At 41.4% G+C, this 15,368-nt stretch overlaps 1 protein-coding gene across 1 annotated transcript in view; it reads left to right on the top strand.

The window, feature by feature from the left end:
- The window catches only part of ANTXR1 (ANTXR cell adhesion molecule 1), a 241,894-nt gene that overhangs the window by 80,834 nt on the left and 145,692 nt on the right, over positions 1–15,368 (top strand). The window contains exon 10 of the mRNA XM_002709824.5: positions 10,221–10,319. Coding sequence (XP_002709870.1) covers positions 10,221–10,319 — 99 coding nt within the window. The remainder of the gene's footprint in view (positions 1–10,220; positions 10,320–15,368) is intronic.

Below are 15,368 nucleotides of genomic sequence, written 5' to 3'. Positions count from 1 at the left end.
CCTCCGCTCACTCTCTGAATGATTTCCTTTCCTTGGCCCTCCAGAGAGTACCCTACTGTGAAGCGCCACCCAGGCCTGTCCTGCTCAGGACACTCTGTCCTGGCCATTGCATCCCCCAAGACCATAATCTCAGCTGGCTCTGGCCATCAACTAAACAGCAGCAATGGTTCTGATAGCGCATTGGGCTCTCAGAGGAGAGGCAGGGAAATCATGCACTGTGTGGACAGCAAAACCCAAATCCAACTCAAGCCTATGCTGTGCTGAACATAACAAGGTGAAATTTAATGAGAGAAATATACGTGTTGAATTTGAATTCAAATAGCCAGTTTCACGTGCAAGCAGGTTTACGGAAACCTTAATGGTTCACGCAGGACCGGGGTGGGGGCAAGAAAACACAAGGACAATTACAGGGACAGGCATTTGGTGCAGCAATTAAGTCACCACTTAGGGCCGGTGCCGCAGTTCACTAGGCTAATCCTCCGCCTAGCGGCGCCGGCACACCGGGTTCTAGTCCCAGTCGGGGCGCCGGATTCTGTCCTGGTTGCCCCTCTTCCAGGCCAGCTCTCTGCTGTGGCCAGGGAGTGCAGTGGAGGATGGCCCAAGTGCTTGGGCCCTGCACCCCATGGGAGACCAGGAGAAGCACCTGGCTCCTGGCTCCTGCCATCGGATCAGCGCAGTGTGCCGGCCGCAGCGCGCCGGCCGCGGCGGCCATTGGAGAGTGAAGCAACGGCAAAGGAGGACCTTTGTCTCTGTCTCTCTCTCTCACTGTCCACTCTGCCTGTCAAAAAAAAAAAAAAAAAGTCACCACTTAGGACACCTGCACCCCATATCAGACGGCCTGGGTTCAAGTCCTCGCCTGGCTTCCTGCTAATGTGCACCCATCCTGGGAGGCAGCAGGTGAAGGCTCAAGTATTTGGGTGCCTGCCACCCACACGGGAAGATTCAAATGGAGTCTGAGTTCCAGCTTTACCCTGCGCGCACTTGCTCTCTCTTTCTGTTTCTGTCTCTATTACTCTGCCTTTAAATAAAAAAAATAAATAAATAAAACTTTGTTTTAGCAAAAGGACAATTACAGCTATCTTAGTAGCCAAGATGAATGCATGTGACCAAAAACAAGGCAGATGTACAGTCTTGAAGTCCCTCAGTAGCCATCCACTGTTCAGGTCCTACAATCCATGTTCAGATAATATTCCCACATTTTAAGAGTGGCATTGACAAAGGCACATCCATAGGAGAAGAGGTGGTGAATCTGAAAACCATATTAACAGTTCATTCACATTCATCTCTCTCTGTAGTCTCCTGTCCCCTTCCTGCCTTCCTTGCTCTTTTCTTTTTTTTTCTTCTTCCTAATCCTTTTCCTTTTCTTCCTCATTTCCGTCTAGTGAGTGTCTACTATGTACCAAGCATCATGCAAAAACATGAGTAGAAAAGCGCAAGGGGCTTTCTCCCAACACCCACATGGAACTCACAGGCTATGCTAGAAGATAGTCATGTGTTCCAGTAAATTCCAGAACCATGCATTAAGGGCTATGGCAGAGGGCTGCTCAAAGGACAGTAAGAGCAGTAAATGGATTGAGAAAACACTGAAGTAACCAGAGAAGTACACAGGAATTGAGATGCTCACAGGACCTTCTTCAAATATGTGAAGGATTCCCATGCAGAACACGATTACCAGAATCATTATGGACAGCTTCAAGGGACCACCGTGAAGAGGCTGGGGAGGAATTCAAGGAAGCTGGTTTTGGCTAAACACATGGAACTTGTATAACCAGCTCTCTAGAAATGGAGTGGATGGTCTGAGGTTTCCACCCTAGAATTATGTGAGCAGTGGCAGAATGGTCATCTATACCCAGATGCTACCTGGAGAAAACCTCCTTTGGGTCTCCTTTACAACGTTATGTTTCTAAAAGCTTCATTTTAGCTTGGTTATTAATAACTGATATTTTTATTAACTGAAGAAACAAGTTCTTTACAGAACTATTTTTGCATTTTAACAAGTCTTAATGGATAGACAAGTGGAGACATCTAATATGCTCTGATTGGAAACCATCCCAGTCCATGTCATGGTGAAACCGTCTGGGGAGAGAGCGCCCACCCCCAGGACTGCTCCACTCTCAAGGTTATAAACTGCCAGCCTATCAGCCCTAGCTGCTTATTTGTTCTGCAGTGTATTTTTTAAAGCTAAGTTTATCACTTTCATCAAAAACTGGTTTCACCTAAAAATTAATATGTTCATCTTCTCTGAAACAGATTATTATTAGAGACTCAAGAGCTCCCCTTTTAAAAAATCATGTACTCTTCCAGTTTTCCATACTGCCCACTACTCCCTGCTATTACTCCAAAACCCAGGCCAACTATATGACTGCCATTTAGCATAGTGCTTATGTCATTATATTTACAGTCTCTGTTCTAAAACATACAGGAAGTCACTTGCTGTGTGGAGAGCCTATTTGGCAACTTCAGCATTACCTGCATTTAAATAAATGTGCTTCCCTTTCAATATAGACACTTAAAGTCCCTAATTAAATATGTCTGCAAACTAGTCTCTGCACAGTTAGGAAAAATGACCCATTATTAGATTGACCCAGCCTAATTTAGCTTCTCTCTAGGAAATGCACCCTTACGCCTAACCACAATCTTCCTTTGGTGCCACTCCATTGGCCTCAAGCTCGCATAGTTCACAATGTGTTATGTTAGCAAGTACTCCAGGAAGGAACTAATTGGAATCAAGTGTGCAACCTGCCAAGTGTTCTACACTGAGAGTTCTTGTAATCCAGAAACGGAAGTTATAATCAGCTCATCACATTGTCATCTCAGAAGCAGTTGTATTATTCCTACTGTGTTTCCTACTGTTTCTGATGAAACTGGGTAAGCTAGCATAAAAGGAAGGGAGGGTTAGCGGGGAGGAAGTCCCAAAAAAGATTTATTAATTGGATAAGTAGAGAGCTGTAAAGCAAAGATTTCAGTCTGGGGCCTACTCCAGATAGTAAAGTGTCCCAAAGAGTTAAAACTTACAGATAGTATACAGTGATTCAGTGGAATATATGGCCGATGGTCTGATTATTACTCAGAGGAAGACTTACAAAATTCAGCTACATTACAATTTTCTTTTTTTCTCTCTTTTTCCCTTGAGAAACCTTTTATTTAAGGTATACAAACTTCATTCATTTCACATCTACAAATTCAGGGACATAGTGATTCTTCCTCCAACTCTCCCTCTTGCCCACACTTCCACCCTTATTCCTCCCCTCTCTTCTATTCCCAATTTTATTTTTTACAAAGATCTATTTTCTTTTTTCCCTCAAAGAAACCTATTATTTAAGGAATACAAACTTAATGCATTTCCTAAGTACAACTTTAGGAATATTGTGATTCTTTCCACCATACCCGCCTTCCCACCCACACTCCCACCCCTCTTTCTCCTCCCTCTCCCATTCCCAGTCCCATTCTCCACTAAGATCCATTTTCAATTAACTTTATACACATAGGACCAACTCTATACTAAGTGAAGAGTTCAACAATTTGCATGAAAAAAAAAATAAACTGTTCCTCAATAGTGGAGACAAGGGCTGTTCAAAGTCATTGCATCCTGAAGTTAATTTCACTTCTTTTTTTTTTTTTAGAAGCTTAATTAACTTTAAAGAAGCACCCAAGAATGATACATCTTTTGTGAGCACTTAGGCATAATTATAATACAAATCTTTGAGGACAGAAGTCCTGCATGAGAAGTTAGTGCACAGTGACTCTTGTTGTTAACAATTAACACTCTTATGTATGACATCAGTGTTCACCCGAGGCTCTTGACATGAGCCTTGGAAGCCTTTTGAATCCACAAACTCCATCAATTTTTAGACAAGGCCTTAAGCAAAGTGGAAGTTCTTTCCTCCATTCAGAGAACAGTACTTCCTTCTTTGATGACCACTTCTTTCCATTGGGTCTTATCCACTGAGATCCTTCCTGTAGGACATTTTTTGCCACAGTGTCTTGGCTTTCCATCCCTGAAATGCTCTTGTGGGCTTTTCAGCCAGACAAAAATGCCTTAAGAGCTGGTTCTTAGGTCAGAGTGCTACTTAAAGTGATTGTCTGCTATGAGTCTGCCATGTGGACTGCCTCCCATGTTGGAGCATTCATTCCTTTTTAATTCTATTTATTATTATTATCAGACACTTAATCCTATGTATATGCAAAGATCTATTTTCAATTAACTTTATGTACATAAGATTAACCCTACACTAAGTAAAGAGTTCAACAAATAGTATGGAAAAAAAAAAAAACAATCGAGACAAAGGCTCAACAATCGAGACAAAGGCTGTTCAAAACCATCACATCTCAAAGTGTCAATTTCAATTCTATAGATTACCTTTTAGGTGCTCTATTAGTTACCTCAGATCAGAGACAACATATGGTATCTGAATTTTTGTGACTGGTTTATTTCCTAAGTATAATGGTTTCCAATTGCATCCATTTTGTTGCAAATGACAGGATTTTTTTTACCACTGTGTAGTATTCCATGTGTACAGATACCGTAATTTCTTTATCCAGTCTTTAGCTGATGGACATCTAGATTGAATCCATATCAAAGAAGAGAGTTTTAAGCTTCATGCTTACCATTTGGAAAGCAGGTGTCTAAGTAGACATATTCATGCAACACCAGTGGTTTCATTTCTTTCACTTTTCATGATTTTTCAAAGTGCTCATGCCTGGCCATTAAGCATCTCTTCTGAGTAGACAATTTGGTTTTCTGCCAAGTCTCTTCTCTTTAAGATATTATCTGTTGGAGGAAGCACTATCATACCCTGTTGATAGGAACATGAAATGGCACAACCATTTTGGAAAGTAGTTTTGGCAATTTCTTTAAAAATTAAACCTACACCTACCATGTACCATTTTACTCAGGAATTCCACTCCTATGTATTTACCTATGATTAAAAAAAAAGGAGGGAATATTTGTGTCCAAACACTCATATTCAAATGTTTATAACAGCTCTATTTTTGATAGCCAAAAACGTTAAACAACTCAGTTGTTCATCAGCAGATGAATAGATAAACACAGGATCGCTTATTACATACAGTCAGGTGATATTCAATAATAAAAAGGAGTAAATTGTGTGAATATCAAAATAATTATGAATAAGCCTTAAAATAATTATGCTGAGTAAAGAAGTCACACAAAAAAGTTACTAAGAAATACATGATTCCAATTATGTGAAATTCTCAAAAATATAAATTAATATATGAGGGTACTTGAGTAAGAGTGGCAAATCAAATTAAAATATGTTTGTTTTGGTGCAAAACTATTTGAAATCCATGCACCATATTTTCATAATACACATTTTCCATGAACTTTTTGGAGATTTCATTGTATGCATATATTTCAAAAAATTATGCACCAAAATAAGCCTATCATTTAAATTCAGTGCCCACAAATTTTTTAAAGTCCTCCCATCAGTGACAGACAGCAGATCAGTGGTTGCATGGGAGAAGGGGTGGGAGGGGCCAGAGGGTAGGTTACAGACAGCCCAAGGAAAGTTTGGGGGTGCTGCTTGTGGTCACAGTCTTGATCGCAGTTCTATATCTGTGTCAGAACTGTACCCTTCATGTGCAAATTAGTATGTCAGTTATACCTCACTGAAGTGGTTATAAATGAACAGCTACGAAATTTAAAAGCTCTGGAATAATTTAACCATCAGAAGGCACCCATCTCATACATCACTCTCTATCTTGTACTTTAGATATTACATGCCACATTAAGCATCTAAAAAGGTATAAAATCAAACTGACTCACAGGACCAAATATCACTAATGATAGTTTGGCACAGAAGTTGTGAGTGAGCAGAGCAAGTGGAGAATATGCAGATGCCTCATTTTCAGAAACAGTAATAGGCAGTCTTTATGGAGGGCTTCTCCTAACCTGTGAACTCCACATTTCCAAAAAGGAAAAGAAAGAAAAACAAAAAGGAACAAGCTTTTCAAGCCATTTACTGATTTTTTTCCTTTTTAAAAATTAAACTATAGCTCATTTACCATGAAATTCACCCCTTTAGAAAGCACAGTTTGGTGGCCTGTCATGTTGCAAAGTTGTACAACCATAAGCACTCTCTAATTCCGGAATGTTTTCATCACCCCAGAAAAGAGCTCCAGTGCCTGTGGAACAGTCACAGCTCACTGCCCCTGTCTCCAGCAGTAGCAGCCATGATTCTCTATGATTTGTTATCTGGACACTTCACAGAAATGGAATCATGCAACAAGTGGCCTTTTGTCTCTGGCTCCTTTCATTTAGCATAATGTTTTCAAGGTTCATCCCTGCCATAACCTATATCATTGCTTGATTTCCTTTTAAGGCTGAATAATATTCCATTATACAGAAAGCCCATATTCATCAGTGGATGCCTCTGGGGTGTTCACACCTGTTGGTGATGGACAATGCTACTATGAACACTCATGTACATGTTTTTGTGTGGAAGTGTGTCTTCAGTTCCCTTGGATATATATGTAGAAGCAGAATTTTTGGTTCCTAGAGTAACTAAGGCTAACATTTTGAGGAACTGCCAAATGATTTTACTAAGAGCCTGCACCATTTTACATTCCCACCAGCAATGTTTGTGGGTTCTGAGTTCATACATACACTTGCTGCTGCCCATGACTTTCGTTACAGCCATGGATATGAAGTGTTATCGCATCGTGGTAATAATTAGCATTTCCCTAATGATTAATGTTCTTGAGCATCTTTTCATTGGCTGGCCTTACTGAGCCTCAGAAAATAAACAGTATTAGATCTGGCCGGCCAAGTAATGACCACCTTGTCCTTTCCCTTTGTTGGCCAAGACTCATTATTTATTCAGTTGGGCTTGGACTGAGCCCTACTCAGCCTGGGGTAGGCACAGGCAAGCATTGAGAAGAAATAGAAACGCTGGCCTCCTTTGAGAATAAAAGTGACAGAAGAATCGCAGTGAGCATGTGTCTTAAAGATACCAGAAAGGGTATGGATCTGTAAAAAATAAATCAAAGACTGTTTTCAGTCTGAAAACTCCTCCCTAAAGGCCTGCAGTCTTAGGCACCTCTCACAGGAGCTGTGACGCAGCCAAGCTTAGAAAGCATGGTCTAGGGCTTTGTGGATAAGAATTAAGTCGGTAAGTCCCCGTCTACTGTGCCCCGCTTCTCACTCTGCGGCAGTCAGCGACAGCGCGGTGCTCCGGATCTTCTGTGTGTGAAGCGCCGGCATTCCAGACGCGCTGCTCAGTCAGATCCTGGGGCTCTTCAGGAAACCAAATGTGTGTCCCAGCACAGACATCGCCTCGCCCTGCGTGCTGCCCCGAGCGAGCGACACCTCCTCCCTCTTCTCCCCAGGCCTGGGGTCGGGGTGGGGGGTGCATTGTTTGGTTTTTGCCAGGGCCACATCATGGACTCCTGCTGTCTTTCTTCCTAAACTCCCTGAGGTTGGGCCAAGTAGACATGTGGGCAGCCTCTTTTTATAGGGGATTCAGCAGCTGAACTGGTAATGCTAGAACATGGTGTTAGAGAAGGGAGCTTGGCCTGCGGCCTGCGTTTCCCGAGTCTTCTCTCCCTCCGCTGATCTTTGAGGAAACGGGAGAAGTAAGCCCAGCAGTAGGCTTAATTGAGCAAAGAAGATACAGTAGGATCCTCCCACAGTGCTTGACACTTGACGAAATGGTTGTTGAACTGACTGAGTCATCCCTCACGTGCCTGGGAGACATCTAAAGGAAACTACCAAATGCCTCTTTCCAAACTTAGCAGCCATAGGTAGATATCAACATGAAAATGCATAAACCCTAAATAGTGTGGAACTTAATGGTCCTGAAAACCACATGTCCCTCCCCGTGATTAATATAGTTGAGAACAAAGGCATTGAACTCGGACAGAGTCAGTTTCGTTGCTTACTAATTAATTACATGACTATGGGCAAGTCATTAAAATGTCAAAATCTGAATTTCCTTCTTGTGGAGTTCCCTTACACTTCTAAAGGCATTCTGTTCTAATTTGTAATCCTGGTGGCATTGGTGGTGCCTCTGAGTTATTTTATTTAGATTTTGGTTTCTTGCTTCACAACAGGGCCAGATCCACTTTGCTGAAAAATGAGCAAACCTACCTAAAATAAAAATAAAATAAGCTCACAAAAAGAAAACAACAACACAGTCCCAATTTCTAAGTTACTCATCTGTCACAAGACAATGAGTGTCCATTTTAGCAGATGGTTCAGAATGTAGTGGCTGAGCCCTTGGGCCTGGCATATGGAGCCTGCCAGCCCTGGACTCCAGCTCTGACTCTGACAGTGACTAGCTGTGTGATCCTAGACAAACCACTGGACTTTACTAAGATCAGTTTCCTCATCCATATCTGCCTGAGTGGTGATGAGGCTTCAGTGACATCAGACATGTATGACATTGAGTATTATCTTGGCAACAGGGCCTCTCACTCGTTTCCCTAGAATGAAGGTGGCAGACACTCCTAACATTTATTAAACTTTGAAAAGGTTCATATGCTAGTTCTCTAATCCCATTCTTCCTCCAACATCTATTCATTTGGATAGAAATGGATAGCTTAAGATCCATTTCCTCCTAAACTACATTTTTTCCCTCTGACTTAGTCTTTCTCTTTGTATATGCCACACAGTATTATCCCAACCTCCAATTTTTAAACACAAAAACATAATAAAAATAGAGTGGATTGTTGACTGTTACAGACCATCAAACAAAAACAAATATTCCTAAACATTTAGCTAATTAGATTTTCCCCTATGGTAGGACTATAATAAAGAGTAGGGTTATTTTGTTTGTTTTTACTTTATAAGAATCTTATTCATATGTATGAAAGTACTTTAAAGTTTGCATGAAAAATGAAACCGAAAGATGAGTTTATTTTATGGTAAGAAATTTTGAAATTCATGCATATGAGGTCTCTTCAAAAAGTTCATGTAAAGTGTATATTATGAAAAAGCTATGCATGGATTCCAAAATTTTTTGCATCAACATAAGCTTACTTTTCAATTACATTTTTCCACAAACTCTGTGAAGTACCCTCCTATTAACTGAGTATACATTGGAACAATGAAATTAACATGCAGGCCTGCAAGCTGTGTTTCCTGTTCAATCAGAGAGGAAGGAATACTGCACTGAAGGGTGATGTCAGCTCAGACAGGTAATACTTGATGACTGGCCACTGATGAGCAAGATTTTGTGTCATTATTAAATGCAATTATTCCTACACAAACCTACCTACTTCTGCTGTGTGGCCCAGAGAGGTAGGAGCGAAGCAGCAGTGTCAAGTGACTCCCAACCTAGACGAATGGTTTTTCTAGCTGGGAAAGAACATCACCGGATGGTACATAATTGCTTATAACACCCTTGAGGACAGGCTGTGACTACCTTAAGGTAGTGTTCTTCAAAAAATTGTAGGCACCCTAGGCTCTAAAGAAATCCTTCCAGGGGCATCCAGATGTAAAACAGAAGGGGAAAGAGTTGAGTTGACTGAAGAGGAAACGAGGGACTCCTGTCTGTAGCCCCTTCTGGCAGCTGAGATCACGGTTTTGAAAACCGCCTAGGCTTGAAAACTGGGTCAGCTTTGAACAGACTCAAAGGCAGGTGGAAGACGTCCCGGGTGGGAGCACCAGCAAGAGCAAAGGCAAGAAGGTGGGGAGTCAGAGTAAGCAGTCACACGCCAGGGCCTGTGCTGTGGTGGGGTGGGCTAAGTTTCCACCTGAGGCACCAGCATCCCAAATGGACACCAATTCCTGTCCTGACTGCCCCTTCTTCCAATCCAGCTCCCTGCTACTGTCCTGGGAAAGCAGTAGAAGATGGCCCAAGTGCTTGGGTCCCTGGCAGCCATTTGGGAGACCAGGAAGAAGCTCCTGGATCCTGGCTTTGAATCTGCCCAGCTCCTGCCCTTGCGGCCATTTGGAGACTGAGACCTTTCTGTTTCTCCCTCTCTCTGTCTGCAACTCTACCTCTCAAATACATAAATAAAATCTTTTTAGAAAAATTTTGTAAAAAGTCACACACCTTCCTCAGGACTAGCTAGTGAGAATGAGCTGGTGAGGAAGTGGTAAAAGCAATCAAGCTGGTTGCTTTTGATTTCCAACCTGAACTAATATTGGAATGTTTTAAGCCTGGTAGAATGGCTTAACGAGTTCTCTGCATCAAGGCAGGTAGGAAGCTTGGGATTAATGAGCAAGTAACGTGTCTTGTCGGCCTTCTTCATTTCAGAGTCATTCCAAGTCGTCGTGAGAGGGAATGGCTTCCGACACGCCCGCAATGTGGACAGGGTCCTGTGCAGCTTCAAGATCAACGACTCGGTCACCCTCAGTAAGTCCCTGCGGGCTGTGTGGGCTTCTTCAGGCTCCTGCAGGGGAGGGAATTCCCAGCGCTGTCTTCCTGGAAGGCCACACACAGGAACCCAGCAGAGGAGTCTTCCCGGCTGGAATGGCCTCCGGTGAGGACAAAGCTAGCCCTTCCTGGCTGTGGTTCCTGGCCTTCTGGGTGGGCACAGCCTCGGGGTGTCCAGCTCAGGAAGCAGGGTGAGGCTGGACTGGAGCTCACAGATCCCCCATGACCCACACAGCCACAGGCAGCAGCCTGTGCTGGCCTAGGGAGACAGCAAGGGCCCTTGGTTCCTCAGCCTCGCAGGCCCACCAAGCTGTGCGTTCTCAAGCGCCTTGCTGATTCCATGGGGTTTGTTGAGCTTGAGGTTCCTTCATAGAAGGTTGTGGGCTCTTGAAGGTAAGAGCCAAAAACAGACAGCCTAAATTTATGAATCCTGAACAACGCAAAGGCCAGACTTTTAGGCTTGCATGTGTAGATTCTGGAACTTTACTTCAAGCTGGATGATGACTCTTGCTTGGAGTAGCCAAGAAACTCTCATCATGGTAAATACCTTAGATGAAATACAGGAATATGGAAGTAAAACTAAGTGCGTTTCATGGGAACACTGAATTACCACAACATTGGCACCTCCAGGAGACATTTGTAACAGGCAAGTTTCTAATTTAAAGACATATGTGACTCATGTAGCTGTCCAGAGGAGATGGGGGAGACTGATTACAGGGAAGACAGATGCCAGGAGCCCCGGTTAGCATCTGCATCTGGCATTCATCACACAAGTAATTATTGATTCTGCATCTGCAGTGATAAATAACGGTCATACTGCATTTTCCATAGTGCTGTGTGCTCTAAATGTTTTCCATCTCATTGCCACGACAGCCCTGAGAGGTAGAAAGAGCAAGGAGAATGGAAGGACACACATTTATCAACTTAACCACACATTAATTTTGTCCTCCCAGTAGCCCTGTGAGAAAGGTACTAAGTTGTGCCTTTTTCTCCTCCATGACATCCCAAAAGCCACTTGAAGATGTGAACAGAGACGTACAGTGGCTTCCTCACAAGCATCTGGGGTTTCTGGCGCTGGAATGTTGCTAAACATTGGAAACATCCAGTTAGCTTTCTTGGTATCTGGAAATTCTCTCCTGTCCCTAAGAACTGCGTGCTATTTGAAAACGTTTGAAGGATTCCTCAGTAGCCACAGCGTGTGTGACATTACACAGTGCGTGTAATAGTTGGACGTGCACTCCCAGTAGAGTCCCTTTTTTTTTCTTCTCCTTTCAGTTGTGATGTCATTTAACATCTGTATTTCCTTTGTCTTGAGCCAAAATCCCAAGTGCAAGATCAGAAAGTCCTAAGAGTGTAACTCTAAGACATCAGCACCTTCTGAGGAAGCCTTCAGACCCAGGGCGTCCCTCTAGAGATAAGCAGTGGTGGCATGGGAGAGGGGCAGCCCACTCCATTATTGTTCAAAGGTTACAGAAGACGCTGGTAAAGATCAAATGAAACGTAAACTTACCATGGATGTGAGGAGGCGTTTTGAAAGCCTCTTTTCCAACTTCTCCGTGAAACCTTGTTTTGGGAGGAACAAGCCCATCTTCTTTCTCCTTCCTCTCTTCCTTTCCTAACATACTCTTGCAGAAATCTGCACGCTCCACCTCATTCATATTCAAAGAGAGATAAAGGCTTTTGGGGTAGGGACTTGGTTGAAGCCAAGTTGTGCTTCCACAGAGTGGTAAGAGTTTGGGGAAAAAGAGGGCAGCAAGTTCAACTATATGATTATTTAAAAATATTTGAACCACAATTGGAAAAATTAGAGTTAGAAGAAAACACTTGGCCTTCATTCATTAATTCACCTGTTCATTTTAATCAGAAATTATATGGACGTGATCCTGTGGAAGACAGAGAAAGATAAAGTTTTAAATGCAGTCTAATTTACATCGCATTTTTCTGTCAACCTTACGAATCTGCCCACCTCTATTGAATCCTGTCCTCTTTGTGAGATGAATAAATTTAGGTCCCTTTACTTCTCCTATTCTCCTTTCTAGCTTCTGCACTCCAAATTTTAAAATGTCTGTTTTCATTTTTATTTCATGTATTTCCTTTTTCAGAATTTTTTTCCCCAAAATGTTGTATTGCGTCATGCAACAAGTAGAGATCCTATGGTCAATGAGTAAAAGACTAACTGAAGGCCCAGTAATGAAACTAAGGATATTGTGCCTACAGTCACTTCAATCATGATATGGGCCGCAGGGTTTCCAGCAAATAATACAGTAGCAAACTCTATGAAGCAAAACTGCTAAAAGAGCAAATTGAAGTTATATTTATAATGGAAACAGCATGATTTTCCAAGTCTTTGAGCTTTGAATAAAAAATTAAAGATATGGAGCATAAATCTTTTTTTTTTTTTTTTTTTTGGACAGGCAGAGTTAGACAGTGAGAGAGAGAGGTCATAAATCTTTTGAAATGACTGTGAACTACCTTACACATTCATTGTGCTAAGGTAAAGTAAAAGTCAGCATATGAATGCCCAAAAGTAGAAATTGCCTAGATATATTCAGGTGATAAATAATCAGAAAATATAACCAGAAAGGTAAGCCATAAAATAAAATATATAACCAGAAAATAAAAATCATAGATTAGTTCCTATTTCTCTCTTATTTTCCTTAAAAATAAAATCAACAGTTAGAAATGTAAAACAATATCTGGACTTTGACCAATATAATAGACCCAGAAATACTGTATAAAATGTGATTTTAAAGGAGCAGGAGTTTGGACCAGTGTTGAAGACAATAATTAAGATGCCCACATCCCACATCAATGTATGCAGGTTCCATCCCCGCCTCCAGGGCCTGACTCCAGCTTCTGCCACTGCAGACACCGGGGGCGGGGTGGGGGGGGAGTGATGAGGACTCGAATCAAATTCCTGTCACCCGTGTGGGAAACCTGGAGTTCCTGGCTCCCAACCTTATCATCACCCAGCCCTGGCCTTTGACAGTATTTGGGGAAGTGAATCAGAGGATGGGGGCTCTCCCTTTCTCTAGCCCTTTCTCTCCCCCCCTCCCCCATATGTAAACAATTTTAAAAATAAAATTTCTTAGCACGTGGCCTTGTTGAAAGGAAAGAACAAGAAATTCTAAACTACAGGAATGAAAACCTAAGCAGGAAGCAAAGCTATGGGCACTCCAGGCAGATTTGCAGAAGGACCAAATATAAATTCTAGATTTGAAAAGTGTATCACCAAAATACAGATTAATGGATGGATTAAATAGCATGATTAGACAGATGAAGATGAAATGCACAAAGAAGAAGAGAAATGAGTGGAAATCCCACCCTCCAGCCAAACCAACAGACCCAGATTTTTTTTCCCACCCAAGTTTTACCAAATTTTAAGGACAGATGATCCATATCTGATACATACTGTTTCATAGTAAAGAGATAAAGAAAAAGTTTTCAAATTCATTTTATGATGATAACATAATCTTAATTTTTTTAAAAACTGGACAAGGGCACTAAAAGTAGAGAATGATGATATCTAATAAAATGTTGGCAAACAAAATATAGCAGTGTATTTTAAAAGAACCATAATGGCTAAGACAATTTTGACAAAAGAGGAGGAATTTGCCTCTCACATAGTAAAACTTATTGATGCCAAAAAAGTATTACAATCCATTAACCATTCTAAATTTTAAAAAGACTTTTAGGAAACTAGGAATAGGATAGGACTTTTCTAACATAATAAAAACATATATCTAAGAGCAGACATTGTGGCACAGCAGGTTAAGCTGCCATTTGGGGCACCCACATCCCATATCAAAACGCCTTGTTCAAGTCCTGGCTTCTCCATGCTTCCGATTCAGCTTCCTGCACCTGGGAGGCAGTGGATGATGGCCCAAGTGTTTAGGTTCCTGTTGCCCACATGGGAGACCTGGATAGAGTTCCTGGCTCCTAACTTCAGTCCAGTATAGCCCTAGCTGTTGCCAGTATTTGGGGAGTGAACCAGCAGATGGAAGATGCCTCTCACTCTCTAGCACTCTACCTTTCAAATAACTACATAAAATCTAAAGAAAAGAAGAAAAAAATTAATTATGTGTTTTCAAAATGTCTAGATATTTGAATTCAAAACTCAGAATTATCCCAATAATAAATCATTATTCAGAAGTATTTGCTGTAACATTAGGAAGAAAAAGGCAAGACAACCTATTCAACATGGTTATTGATAGTTGATCAGTGACACTTTCTGTGATGGTAGAAATGTTCTAAAATGGCAGACAAGCTGATAGCCACAAGCCATGTGTGGCTTAGATATCTCAAATGCAGCTACAGTGAATGAAGAATGGAATTTTAATTTCATTTGTTCAATTGACATAAGAGTAGCCCCGTGTGGTTAGAGATCATGCTACTGGACAGTGCCATGAGCATCATAGTAAAGCAACAAACTGAGGAGAGCTGGTGTGGTGGGAAGAACCACCATGTTCCTAAAGTTATAATTATGAAATGTATGACGTTTGCATTCTTTAAATAAAAGGTTTCTGGGGGGAAAAACTGATGAGAACTTACAAATATAGAGAAGGGGGTCCACAGTACTAATAGACTAATGACAGGGTTATCAGCTGCATGACTTCAAACTAAGTGCCTCACTTGTATCACGCAGTAGCTTTGCCAGGCTTGGGCAATGACCAGTTAGCAAGCTTCACAAACAAATTTTAGTGAAGACTAATGAATCAAATGTGTGGGCATACAAAGGTATGTCAAAAAGTTTGTGTATAATAGAATTAAAAATTAAGTTTATTTTGGTGAAAAAAAGTTTGAAATCCATCCATCCAGCTTCAGAGAGTTCATGGAAAATGGGTATGTTTAAAAAAATAAACTATGCATGGATTTCAAAAATTCCATCCAACAAAATAAATTTATCTTTGATTCTATTTTTCCATGAATTTTTGAAGCATATGAGAAAAATTAAAAATTTTTGTGAGGATTTTAAAGAAGGGATGAATAGAGACCCAGTATAAATGTGTGGCATAGTGTAGGCTGTGA

Source organism: Oryctolagus cuniculus, chromosome 2, assembly GCF_964237555.1.
Source record: "Oryctolagus cuniculus chromosome 2, mOryCun1.1, whole genome shotgun sequence".
NCBI classification, from domain to species: Eukaryota; Metazoa; Chordata; class Mammalia; order Lagomorpha; family Leporidae; genus Oryctolagus; species Oryctolagus cuniculus.
Note: the sequence above shows the minus strand (reverse complement) of the source record. Positions and strands in the feature narration are given on the sequence as shown.